Here is a 13,604-nt window from a genome sequence, read left to right as displayed (position 1 = left end):
GAATGGAAAAATCGTTTGAGGGGTGTGTGGTGGTTGCTGTGTATTTATGTCTTTCATCGACCAATCTATAATTGTAGTCAGTTCAGTCTGGAACAATGCAATAAAAAGCCAAAAATCACTTCTGTAAGCCATTTTTGGCCTTAAAAGTGTTAAAAGGAAGTATCTGACGCCACATGAAAAAAATAGAGGAAAAAATATTGAAAATGTAATTGACTTAGTTTTAAAAACATTTTTTAAAAACCCCAACAGAACACTAATGATCTTACAAAGACAATAATTACTTTCTTTTACAACCAATCCAACAATGTAGCAGACAGTTGTATTCAAGGCCATTCCTTATGGTGGGCCCTGTCTTTCTTCTTTTTCTCATCTTTCTCCTTCTGCAATCGCTCCAACTCGGCCTCATACATCATCTCCTGGATCAGGTACTTCTCTCGGCGCATCCGGTCCCGCAGGTCCTTGGGTAGGTCCGGGATTAGGTACGCAATCAGGGTCTTTATGGCGAAGACCATATGCTGTGGAAACGGAATCAGAATTCAGAGAGCCAGATCTCTGTGATGTAAATTAAACCCCATTTTCAGTGAAATGTGTCAATGAACTCGACTGCTAAGCTAATACTGAACACATGAGGAATAAAAAATATTGAAATAAGAATAAAAGCAATTTTTTTCAGATTCTTGTTTGGGACAAGAACAAAATAACACAATCAGAATCAACACAAACAGACCTCAAAAACAATAATGAACGCCAGGCGGGCTGCCAGGACGTGCCAGAACTGCAGAGTGTAGGTGTATGGCTCAGGTGAGTCTGGAGGCTCCCTGTAATCCCGATACCTATTGGGTAAGGTCAAACAAACAAAAAAGACAATCATTGAGGTCATACAAAAAACACTTCCATTTGTCTGATTTCTCCTACTATTTGGAAAGACATACTCTGAATTTGTATTTGGAAATGCAAAATATTAGAGATGCACCAAAAAATAAGCTACAGAGTTGAAAACCCAGTCATTTCCCGATCGTTAAAACACACCATACCAACCAATTTGTGCTAACCATAATACTCTTCAGTGTGGACGTTGTCGATGAGGGAAGAAGATTTGATATTATTGCTTTTCAGCATCGGTGAGGGGTGAGAAGACACTTAAATTAATTATTCATTTAAAAATGTTTCTAGCATTTTGGATATCTTAGAGTTCAAAACAGGATCAATACAGCGACAGAATGATTGATGTTTATATGTAGTTGGTTTTGCTAGTTAAGAAAAAAAATAGCTGAAGAAGGGTTAAAATGTCAACTTCAATTGACAATGTGTTGCTAATCAAAAATACCAAAGACCAGAAATCGCCACAGAACTCTAATTGTTGCATCTCTAAAACATATTTAAAACATGTTTTGAGGCTTCCCCTTTTTTTCAGGTGTTTCGGGCACATCCACACAGATTACAAGGTCCTTTAAACTTCACCTGCAGTACTTCACAGCTTCTTCAAAAAGTTCAGAACCATTGGTTCTTGGCTGGGATCTCTTCTCAAAGTCAGAAACTCGGAAAACAGACAGACTGGCATTTACATAACCCATCATACACCTGGGAAAAAGAAAAGAAATACCACTTAACATATAGTGAAACTGACGTCATACACCATGCAACATGGAACAAAGAGAAAAGACGAACTCTTATGAGGTAAGATAACTCTTACCCCTCCCCGGCTCGACCCTGACCGGCACATGGTCCATACTTGTAGGCATAAACGAGACGAGGGATGAAGTCCGAGGTGACTGCGATGACAAAGGCGTTGGTGATGACGGACAAGATGCCGATACCCTCCAGAATGCCATACCAGATTCCTGAGTCAAACAATAGTTAGACACCAAAATAAAGCGTCTTTTCACAGAAGAATTTATAGCCTTTTCCTTACCAATGTCTTTGGCTTGTGATGGAAGAGGTCGCCGCCACTGGGTGACGAACTTGTAGGCGTCTAAACGGATCTCGATGATGTTGTTGATCAGCGCTAAGAGAGGAGCCAAAGGAAATGCGGCCACGAAGATGGTGGTGAAGCCGAACTGCAAAACTGAGACAAAGACAGCACGTCTTCGTTGATCGGTTGAACGGTGCGGTAGGTGTAGTTTCGGCTCCAAGATCTTCCATCATCCAATTTACTTACAGATCTACAATAGTATGTTTACGACTTCACCATGACAACTAATCTAAGTAACAGTGTTAACCAAAAGAAAGAAACTTTCCAAACCGTCCCCTTCAAACAATGCTAAGGTCTTCCTTCATTGACGGCTCTATCCAGTCTCTTCATTGTTTGATTTACTTGTTCCATTCTAAGACTACATAACTGCTTCTATTCCTGCTCAATCGATTCCCCCCCCCCGACCCCAAGTAATCTACCAGTGTGATTGATGTGTACGCTTGCTTACTATCTCTTCCAGGCTTTCTCTGACAGTCAATAATGATCTCTGAACATCAATCATTTTCACATACAATACACTCGGTTTCAAAGAGGCATATTTAAATATGGTGTCATATTTACATAAGGAGGAAGACCTTGGAATGTGAGGGGGCATGTTGATGCAGATGAGTTCAGAGAGGCATGGAGAAACAAGGTTACAGACTGCTTCTGAAGTGAATTCAGTATGGAATAGGAGGCCAGGAACAAGAGTCATATGACTAGTGGAGCAGGTTCTGGAGATTTATGAGGCAGAGTTATGAGAGAGCGAGACCCAAAAGAAGAGTTATAATAATCAATGCAGAAGACCGTCATTAAGTAAATGAGCTGAGTGGAATTAGTCCCCAGACCTTTATCCTCATGACAAACGGAAATGGTAGCAATAATTGTATTTAAAAAAAATGAGGCTTTAGAGAGAGCTGACTTTGTTCCAATCTGGAGAGTTTTGTCATTGTTTAATTAGAAGAGGTTTGTGTTGAGCTGACATTTCATCTCAGACAGTTACACAGGGAGATATTTGAGAAAGGTTAGGTGGGTTTAGAGGAAAGGAAGAGCTGGATGTCAGCTGGTCAGTGTTTGAAATTGTTATGGAATTTAGAGACGATATCGCAAAGAGTCGTGTAATATTGAATGTACAAAATGGGGCCAAGAACTCTGAAGAACACAGTTTAAACTTCTTTAATTATTGTCCGACTGTAGGTATGGACAAGTCTATACATTAAGCCTTTTCTTATCCTCTGACTCACAAAGATCAACAAATTTCTGTCTCACTTGAATGGTATGACTTTACCACTGGAGAAAAAAAAAAAGAAAAAAAAACTGTCACAGCACAAATAGATTTTAGTTTTAATCTTGACTTAGAACTTGATTTTATTAGGAACTTTAAGGAATTCAATAAACAATATTTTGGGGATAAAAATAGTTTTCATAAATGTTATTATGTGTTTGTTACCCAAGCAGCCAGATGGGCGTTTCCCATTAATTTAAAAGCTCCTATAGTATTTAGATGGAAGTATTCTTGATGCAGTTAGTCTCACAATATATAAACTGTTATTAAAAGGGAGCTATTTTTATCTGATTGTGAATTATTTAATGAAATCCTTGTTTCATGAAAACAACTGAGATAATTTTAAATACCACTTTACATACCAAAATAATCCACAGTGTGGCGCTATTTCTCAACAGAGTTTTATTATGAAATCCAATCCTATCATTTCCATAACGCTTTTTAATTAATCCGCACTAAAACTTATTCCACTCTGAAAAACACTCTTTTTCTTTTGCAAAAGAAAAAGAGTGTTTACATGTCCTGTGAATAGAAAGGAAAGCAGCAGCGAATATCAGAGCAGATGGATGTCACAATTACATAACATGTACAGCAGATCAGCTCCATAATGAAAAAATGTTTTGTTTGAATATTTTGATGATACTGGAAGAGATTAAACCATGTAACGCATATGAGGTCATCTCAAAAGCCACCCCCGATATGAAATACTGTCTGCGAGGCTGAATATAGAACAGAAACTGAATAGAGGACCGACTTACTCATCTTCAGGTACTCATCAAACAGTCCGTAAGCGTTCATTGACTGCAGGTTGTAGTCCCGCTCCCACTGGGGGAGGCTGGCCTTGGGGATGTGGCCGTGCTCTCTCTTTAACCTCTGTCGAGTCCACCAGTTCTGGATGAGCCTGGAAGAACAATGCAAGGCGACCCAACAGACATGTCACTCCTAAAGTAGAGTTTGCTGTGTTTATTTAGTTTAGTGCCAACCTGCTGTTGTTAAAAATGATTATAAATCAGTCACGGCTTGTGCAATTCCCTTATCTTCAAAGTAAGATGTCAGGACCTTTTTTTTAATGGACAGGCACATTTTATTCTTGAACTGCTGCTGACCAATAGTCATATGCACAATTTGGAGGTGTGTACTTCTCTCCAACTAGAATCCCCATCCACAGGGAGCCAATATTGTAGGCCATGGTTTGTTCATTTAAGGTGATTAGTGAGAGCAGAAGCAAGGTTTTTTTTCCTGTCAGTGTGGTTAACCCTGCTTCAGTTTTCTCATTTCTTCATCAACTCTATCGCACCCAGAAGTCAGACACACTACCACCGCAATCAAACACCAGTGGAGTCTTACTACGAAAGTGTGAAATGCTCAAAATAGGTGGGAAACTCTCACCCCATGATGTGAAATAATGTGAAATAATGAGCCCACGGCAAAATGTTTTCAACCTCTGCAACGCAATGGAAGCATTAGATGTTCCGAATTGGTCCAAAATATAGAAAATGTTTAGGGCCATTCACAGAGCAACAACAAAACTGAGCAAAAAAAAATGAAGAGAACCTGAACCTACGGGTAGCCGAGCTCCATGAAGTTGTTCCACGTCTGTTTCAGTACCATAATGATGCCCATCTGCATGCAGAGGTCGATCAGGCAGCCACTGGGATGGCACTGCAGCAGCAACAAAAACACATTAGATCAGTAACTACAAAAAATCCTGATCACTAATGAGTGTCATCATTAGTCCATTTGGTTCTGTTGGTAACAATTACTTGGGAACATGAAGCAATTCCAGGATGCTGGAACCTCATACATTTTTGCCAAAGATTTATTTGGCAAAAATGTTATCCGCTGAACAAAATGTATCTTTTGATTTTTAAGGAAATGTACAGCATGAACCAGTGAGCACAGTCATGTTTCTGCACAGCTACAAAAGGCTGACTTGAACTGTCCTCATCCCATTAGAGGAGTTTCCATTTCCGCAGCTGCAGAATCACAAGAGGGAGCACATTAGCTCAGCAGCAAAAAGTGTCCGCTCAGGTCTTCTGTCCTAGTGGACCAGCTCAGTGCTTTATTTTCCTCGCATGTTCCCAGAAGTAGCACTTACTAAAGATGAGGGTTAAATGCTTGGTGAATGGGTTCACAGTAATAGCCCGATTTCTAATTTCTATCTTCATGAATCCACAATTCTTGGCTACGCCCTCATGGCAAAACTCACTTCCTCCAGCTTCCAGCGATTGATCAGGCGTAGATATGCGCCTGGCCGACCGGTGAATCTGTCAATAAAACAATATTACTGACAATCACAGTCAAACATCTGTACTGATTCAGCAAGTGATCAATAAAGGGCTGAAAAGGTTGTATGAGTTTGATACAGAGAAACTATTATTTCATGTCAGAGGAACATCACTAAAGGAGGTTTTTTAACACCATTAATATGTATGTAATTCAAGTATCCACATATGTGCTAGCTTGTTCAAGAAAATTAGCATATTAGCAAATTGCTAACATCAAATGACTGAAAAATAACTGTTTCTGAAATGGCCTTTCACAAGAACAAGCAATGTGTTAATTGATACAAAACATTCACAAGTGCTAGCGATGTGCTAAAATGACCAGGACCCACATTTCTATGACTTGGTTATATTTTTATATCAATCAATCAATCAATCAATCAATCAATCAAATTTTATTTGTATAGCACATTTCAGCATTTCAGCATTTCAAAGTGCTTTACATAATTAAAATAAAAACAGCATGTTTTTATTTTAATTATAGATATAGATTATAGATACTTCTTGAGGCAGATGGGTTTTTGGTTTTGTTCAGTCTTCTTGTTAAAGTGAAGTGCTATTTTTTAACTTTCAGTGTCAGCTAGCGTAGCGGTGCTGCAGAGCTAATGCTAGCATTTAGATAAACAGGAAGGAAAAGGGGAGGCTTTGCTTACGTTTTCCTCATTGACAGTTCTCCTGCTAATGACATATTAGCATCTCTGCTTAAAAGAAAGCAGTGTGCTCATTTTCTAATTTTATCAGCAGGAAGTTAAATAACGTTGCTAGCTCCCTCAGCCACCAAAACAGGGCTGTGGCCTTATCATTTCCCCACAAACGTACTTACTAAAAATATACCACAACATTTATTTCAAAAACAAATTATGTACATATTGGCAATGGGTGTTTTGCTGTACATTTGAGATTATATACAGTTAGCTCTCCAGATGTACTACAAAAATGATTAGCAGTGCTCTTTTGCAACATCAATAATACTTCTATTTCAACTTTATTTTTTAGTATTTAGAAATAATTTTTTCCTTATTTTTCTGACTTCGACTTCATTTTCGGTCAGAATTTTTTTTCTTTTTTCAAATTTTGCTGTATAGCACTACTAGTGTCATACTATATGGCTGTTTATACATTTACTTCAGTCACGTCTAAGAAGCGGAATGCTAAACTTCCTCACCTTCCCAAAAAGAAGGCGATGTAGAAAGTTGAGCTGTTGAGATTGACGAACTGAAAAAGGAACATCTTGAAGGTGAAACTGTTCTCCCACTCTGACTCCGTCCTTGGCTGCTCTGTAGCCACACGAGAAAGAAATAAAGTGCAGTTTATTTAGGTTCCAGGTTTCAGGAACGCCAACATGGACAAGCTTACAGACAGACAGATTTTATTGTCACTCAACTGTACATTTAAAATGCACAGGAAAGGAGTTATGTTAACGACATTTTAAAACTTAAACATGTCTTAAAGTGCACTCACCTAAATTTGTGAGGAAAAGGGCAACTCTTTCATAAAGCTGTGAAAAAAATAGAAACTCAGTACATCAGTCTGTCTATCACATAACGTGTGAAAAAAATTAAAAAGATTACTAACTATGAATACTTTTGCAGAACTCTGTACGCAGAAAGGGTTTCATCAAGCAAACAAACGTTTTGCAGAAAGTTAGCGGTGAGTGACTGACTCACCACGTTGAGGAGCATGATGACGCAGAAGTTGATGCAGACTGCCGTGCCTGTAGTTGCCACCTGAGAGTTGTTCCTGATGAGCGCCCAGCCGAAAGCGGCGAAGGTGCTGACGGTGATCACACGGTAGATCACGATGCCGAACACGGCTGCGATCACCACCAGTATCTGGGAGATCAGAGTAACACAAAAACATGCTGTGTAAGAGAAAAGCTGCTCTACGAGCTGGAAGCTCTTAAGCTGCAGCTCAAGGGAGGAGCTTCGTCTCGAAGGCGGGGCTATGTCCACCCAGGCTTTTTTCACAGCTGAAAGGTTGGCACAGGACATGAAACATACATGGAAGAATTAAGGGATGTTTTTGATGAGGGAATAATATTGGAGCATGACCTGAAGCTTAAAAAAGTTGATTTTACATAATACTGCTCCTTTGACAAAAAAAAGTGGAAAACACTTAAGGTATTTACATGTCAACTGCACATTTGTAGAATATTGAAAAGCGTGCAGGTGCTGACCCACTTTCACACATTGTTTCACATATTATTCACAACAACAATAATAAATCGTTACATTTTTATTCCCAAAAGTCTGACTTACGGTATCCTGATTCTGTTTCCATTAAACATAAATGTAACACAAAGAATCTAATAACTGGGAGAAAACGGTAAACAGTTCCCATGCAGACATGCAATTTTAAAGATTACATTTAACGAACGAGAAGGTACTTTGTTCTAATGTTACGAAAACTAAGAGATTTAAAAATATACATATAAATACATAATTAGGTGATGGAGAGTCTATGTCTGAAACATTAAATAAACAAGTTGGAAAATTAAGAAATTCAACTTATATTCACATTTAATCGATGTTTTATAGACCCACCATGAAGAATATTCCAGACGATGAGACGAGAAGGCGGCTATACTTGTCTGTGAAGGCCTGGTAGGGCTCTGGCTTTCCAGATATGGGGTTCATCCGCTCCTTCTTGGAGTATTTGGCCTCAAACTGGGGTCTGATTTCATCCTGAATGATCAAAAACAGGGGAGTTCGTGCATCACTTCATGCACAAAAAAAAACACAAAAAAAAAACACAGGAACCGCATAATGAGAGTTTTTAGACGCGCAGCAAATCAACCCAGACGACAAAGACGGGAGTAAAATCCTTTACCTCTTCCTCCTCCCAGTCGATGAGGTCCCAGTCGTACGCCAAGACAGCTCTTCGTCTTTTCCAAAACTCTAGAAAGACTGTTGCTGGAGGAAGAAAAAAATGTAAATTCATTACTCTCATTGCATGTTTTAATGAAGCAGCAAAAATAATTAGCAGCTAAAGAGTTTTCTCAGTTGCTATATGGTTTTGAGCGAAGCAGGCAAATTTATTAAATTGCCTTCTCTTTTTAAAGGGATAATCAATGTATTTGTCAAGATTACTGTGATTCTGGTCGTCTCTTCTGCATTTTTTCCCGTTTATTCCATTCTCGTCTCTTAATTATCGTTGCACCTCGTCCGCTTTGAAACCAGGACCTCAAGCGACCTACAGTTCAATTCTACTGTAGCAACCTGACCCATCGACAAAAAGTAAGCAAATATTGTTTTATCCTACAAACATTTATTTCTTAATAGGTGACAAATATTTGCTTATTAAAAGTGTTCTACTTGTATGCATAGCTGTTGTTATACGTGCTGGTAAATGTTTGGGCAATTGAAACAGACTATTGAAACTGTCTCATGATTGGTGTACTCACTAGTGAACACAGTAAATATTATTTCAGTCTTTATTTCTTAATTCAGAAAATCTTCTATTGCTGTTGCACATCAACTGTACTACAAATGTAACGTTGTTCCAGTATGTTTCTTCAGAGCGAGGGACATGTTAACAGTTCAGGTCCAGATTTGACACCGGACTTGAACGGGCCTGGAGGTTTTCCGACCTCACGGACTCAGAGGTCGTCTGCAAAACGTTTGTCGTTCAGAGGAAACATTTCTGGACTCAATGAAGCTATTAAATATTTCCAGACCAAACTTTCACAACAAACTCAATTTTCCGAACCTGAAATTTCGAGCCCATGTCAAGTTTAGCTAGATCTGGGTTTACTCGGTTTGCCTTAAACCGACCCTGAAGAACATGATTAGGTTTGCATTTAAAAAGCCTGATTCAATCATTTTAACGACTATAAAGTGGTGGTTATTCCCAGAGCAAGTCCTGAGGCAGAGGTTGTGTGGTGCGTCTCTGATCAAAGTCCTGTGGATAGCTTACTCATTGAACATGTTTACCTGCCCCTCTGCTCTAATCACTGCCCTTTATTCTCTCAGTCTCTACCCTCCTCTTCACTGCACTCTGTCCCTCTGCCATGTCCAGATCCCCGATTAGCCCTCAGAGGAGTGGGATGTTTTGAAAGAGAAAGGCTCAGCTGTCTGGGAAGGGCCCAGCTTTCCACTGGGAGCCAGCAGGGAGGACGTACCGGAGGGCCATAATGAAGGGATTTGAGCACATTCTCCGTTGCTAGTGAACCCAAACTCTATCCGTCGGGACAGCAGAAGAGCTGTGAGGTCGGTACGCTTTCCATCTGAGTTTCCCCTTGCTGCAAAACTTCTCTCATCTCAGATTCGTCTGATGTTTTGAGTCTACGCCACGACTGCTGCTTGTGCATAATATCTGTAAGTTGCAGTTTGGAGTTTTTCTTTTTTTTTAACTCATCTCCCTGTAAGTTAGCAGCATTTATTTGAATCAAAATGTATTCTGCACAATGGAACCAAAATCTATTTCTCTGGAGAAGCCTTTATCTGCCTGTCATTCAGATTAATGATTGTTTTCTGAACTTCTTACCCAGCGTCAATCTGCTCCCATCCTCGCAAGATTCCCACACATTTGAAATGTTTCAGTCGAGGATGTAGTTTTGTTTGCTCCTAAATGTTTATTTCTTTGTTCTAAAGCCTAAAATGAGTAATAAATTTTGAGTTTATTAATTTAACTATAGTTCACAAAGGGTCTTGCAGGTTTTTACGGCTCTAGACAAATTTGATTTGTCACGAATCAGAGTAAAAATGACTGTATAGTTCTCTGACCTCTTACCTAGCAGCTCATAACAGTGCAGAATTTCACAGGTTTACTATTGATAGATATTTTGGTAAATTAAATCTCAGATAAAATAAACTTTTAGCTATGTAAACTTTTTTTTTTTTGTTTTGCTTCAGTTTGGCCGTTGGAGCAGACGGGAAGCGGTGCGATGGGATTCATTCAGAACCAGAACCAGAACCTGACGCTGGCCGTCGTACAGACAGACATCGCTTTCAGGGAAGTCGCTGCATCGTCAGTCGGTACTGGACTATTTTCAATCGTCTCCTAAAAGCTGAATATCTGTTTTACTGTGGTTTGACTAGCGTAGCAGTCAAATGTAAGTGTATGTTATTTTTAAGGGACCAGAATATGATGGTGACCTCCATTTATGTTTGACTCTTGTTTTTAAGTCAGAGGAAAGTAGTTTCTGAGCTGTTCTGTTTATTTCGATGATCACAGTTGTAGTAAGCACAGAAAAAGAAGAATGGACAATATTATAATCATTTCTGAGCTCAGTGAAAACACCAGGTCTGGTGAACTGTTAGCCACTAATGCTAATGTTGGACCTACTTGGTGCTAAAGGGCCATTTTACACCTTATAAAGAGTCTGGATCACATTATATCACCTCTACTGGAACTGGATAATTTTACTCTGGGTTTAAAATAACACATCCAGCTTATGGCTTTATAAGACCAAGATACAGACAGGATGTAAGTGTTCAACAGGATCTGCATTCAGGTATGAGGCAGCATTTATGCTAAAGGAATGTAATTATTATTGAATAGTGAATTTAAAGTTGATGTTTCTTTACATTGTAGCATTATCTGTGGTTAGCATTGCCATTGGTTCATGCTCTTTGGGGCACTGTAGCATGGAGAAATTTGGGAACCCCTATTGTAGGCTACTTAAAATCCCAGAGAGGTGGTCAGGTACATTGAGTGAAGAGGTCTGCAACCTTCTGCAGACCTCCAAATGTGGTGTTGCCTTCAGATTAGCTCAAGAACAGCGCATAGAGAGCTTCATGGAACGGGTTTCCATGGCCCAGCAGCCGACTCCAAACCTTTAAATCTCTGATTCTCATGCAAAGCGTCCGACGCTGTGACGCAAAGAGCAGAGGCGTGTTTGATGTCTTTGTCAGGCCGTTGCCAGGAGAACAGCACTTGTCTCCGTGCATTGTGTCAAGTGTAAGTCACTGTGGTGTTTGGCTGTTTTTCAGGAGTCGGGTTCACTTTGGTGATGCCAATGTTCCAACAAGGCCATGCAGCAAAGCACAGGGTCAATAGAGAGATGGATTGATGAGTTTGGTGTGAGAAAATCCAGATTTTATCTCCACAGAACAGCTTTGGGATGCATTAGAACTGAGAGCCAGGCTTTCCTTTGGGATGAGGACAACGTCCACATGCATAGATTATTTGGACACGGTTGCCACAGCAACATATCACTTGTATTTCCCGAAAATACTGAAAATGGTGTGCAGTGTAAATCCGTCTCCCTGTTCTCTGTTCCTCCCCCTCAACAGGCAACAGCACCATCATAGCGCTGGGCGTGTTGACCTTTGCCCTGCAGCTGTGCTTCATCCTGCTCTTCATGCTGAGATGTTGGAGGCTAGAGCGAAGAGTTCAGGAGGCTCTCCAACAACCAGACTCTGTTCACAAGCTCAGCGGTGAGTGATTTTGTTGCAGTGGTTCGTGTTTGATTCAACATGCACACAGAAGGGCTGCAGACACAGCCAGATGCCCATCCTGCATAAATAAAAGGCAACCAACCACATTTCGTTGGGATTTTTTAGGCGACAGACCTTCCACTTCACCTAACTGTGATACATAATTGCTTCAAATATAGAAATCTAGCATTTATTTTTATTCAGTCACTCTTATTCTGAAACCTATTTTCTGTAGGTCTAACACAAAAAAATCCCATTAAAGTACATTGAAATTTTTGTGTCTGAACCATATGTGAATGTATTGCTGACTTATATATAGTCTAATTTTGTATTTTCTTAAATTACTCAGCAGTTCTTAGAAGACAGTGAATTTCATTTGGACTTTTTCAGGATATAAAATTGTTATTTTTCTTATTTGTGTCCCTTTAGGGCTCCCATACTATTTCCCTGACGGTTGTAAACAGAACTCACATTTGCTCTACAATGATTCTTCTGATGGTACATCACATTCCACATCCTGTGCAATAGAAAACTACAAAGATCCAGAGGATTCTGCACACTCACCATCTATACCCTGGGACCTTGTACAGCATTGAAATAATAGCATTTATTTTTTACATTTGAATCTGCTGTGATTCAGTCATTCCGTATTCTTTGGATATGCGGCTGACGCAAATATGCATTGTATATGAAAAAAAAAACACAAAGTGGAATTTCAAACAAGTTTTTTAAAGAGGGTTAAACATGATTAAAACTAAAAATTATTTAAATTGTCCATAAATATTAAAACACTACAACATTTTTCATGTGACTTCATCTGACAAAATAAATGGAAGAAATTGTTATGCTTTAATTGTGACATGATTTGTCATAGTTTAAAGCTCTTATTTTGAAGGGCCTCTTAGCCTGTCATGTTGGAAGAATTGGCTAATAAAAATGTTTTTGGCTAATTGTGAAAATGTGGTTTCATCGATTTTGTGACTCGTAGAAATTAAAAAACAATGAGGGAAAAGATACAAATGACTTTCAGTCACTGTAAACATACTGTGGTTAGCTAACCATTAGCCAAAGCTAGCATCTAGCATTGCCAACTTTCACAAACTGAAATAAAGAAAACCAGGTCATAGAAATGTCATTCAAATAATGCTTAATTTTTTTAAAGACTTAAAAAAGAAGTACAGACAAGAATTTAGTCAGTTTTTTTTAAATTGGAGTATTAGATGTTTATTATAATTTAGCCACACTGGCTATGCAAGGTATTAAACATTACTTAATCTTATCCTTTTGTACTTCATAGCTGCAATTTTGCTCATAAGTATAAGTCTGTGTTATTACTTTAAATCCAAAACATGCAATTTGTTGAGGTATTTTATGTAGATGCATGCTTTAATTGCAAATAACATGCTATTAATGACTAATGAAGGGAACAACTGAGAAAAAAAAGGATGGATTGATGAAAAACGGTTTCAAAATGAATGTTTCCTGTTCTGCAATCTGCAGGATTTTTTCCAGGTTACCAAAAAGGTAACAGAGACTAAAATGAACAGTTATTAAGATTTGTTTTTAATATTTTAATTTAATTTTTTTTTCATCAGTTTTCATAATATTGTAGCCTAATATTAGTTTTCCAGTATTTTGATTTAATCTCACATCATGTTGATCACAGTCTCCGTCTAACTGTCTCCTCTGTGAGTGAATCAATA

At 38.8% G+C, this 13,604-nt stretch overlaps 1 protein-coding gene across 3 annotated transcripts in view; it reads right to left on the bottom strand.

The window, feature by feature from the left end:
• Window positions 1-13,604, bottom strand: part of LOC103129149 (anoctamin-4) — a 47,736-nt gene that overhangs the window by 990 nt on the left and 33,142 nt on the right. For 2 of the 3 annotated variants that reach the window (XM_007540128.2, XM_007540129.2), the window contains 13 exons: window positions 8,351-8,433; window positions 8,065-8,205; window positions 7,189-7,353; window positions 6,983-7,019; window positions 6,687-6,798; window positions 5,446-5,503; window positions 4,801-4,898; window positions 3,995-4,137; window positions 1,913-2,065; window positions 1,694-1,841; window positions 1,462-1,581; window positions 728-833; window positions 282-515 (listed from right to left, as the gene is read on the bottom strand). In XM_007540128.2, the coding sequence (XP_007540190.1) occupies window positions 324-515; window positions 728-833; window positions 1,462-1,581; window positions 1,694-1,841; window positions 1,913-2,065; window positions 3,995-4,137; window positions 4,801-4,898; window positions 5,446-5,503; window positions 6,687-6,798; window positions 6,983-7,019; window positions 7,189-7,353; window positions 8,065-8,205; window positions 8,351-8,433 (1,556 nt within the window). In that variant the 3' untranslated portion in view covers window positions 282-323. The remainder of the gene's footprint in view (window positions 1-281; window positions 516-727; window positions 834-1,461; window positions 1,582-1,693; window positions 1,842-1,912; window positions 2,066-3,994; window positions 4,138-4,800; window positions 4,899-5,445; window positions 5,504-6,686; window positions 6,799-6,982; window positions 7,020-7,188; window positions 7,354-8,064; window positions 8,206-8,350; window positions 8,434-13,604) is intronic. The other variant, XM_016664858.1, reaches the window with a different exon arrangement.

This window comes from Poecilia formosa, unplaced genomic scaffold, assembly GCF_000485575.1.
Source record: "Poecilia formosa unplaced genomic scaffold, Poecilia_formosa-5.1.2 Scaffold520, whole genome shotgun sequence".
Lineage (NCBI taxonomy): Eukaryota > Metazoa > Chordata > Actinopteri > Cyprinodontiformes > Poeciliidae > Poecilia > Poecilia formosa.
The sequence above is the reverse complement of the archived record's forward strand: the minus strand, read 5'-3'. Positions and strand labels throughout refer to the sequence as shown.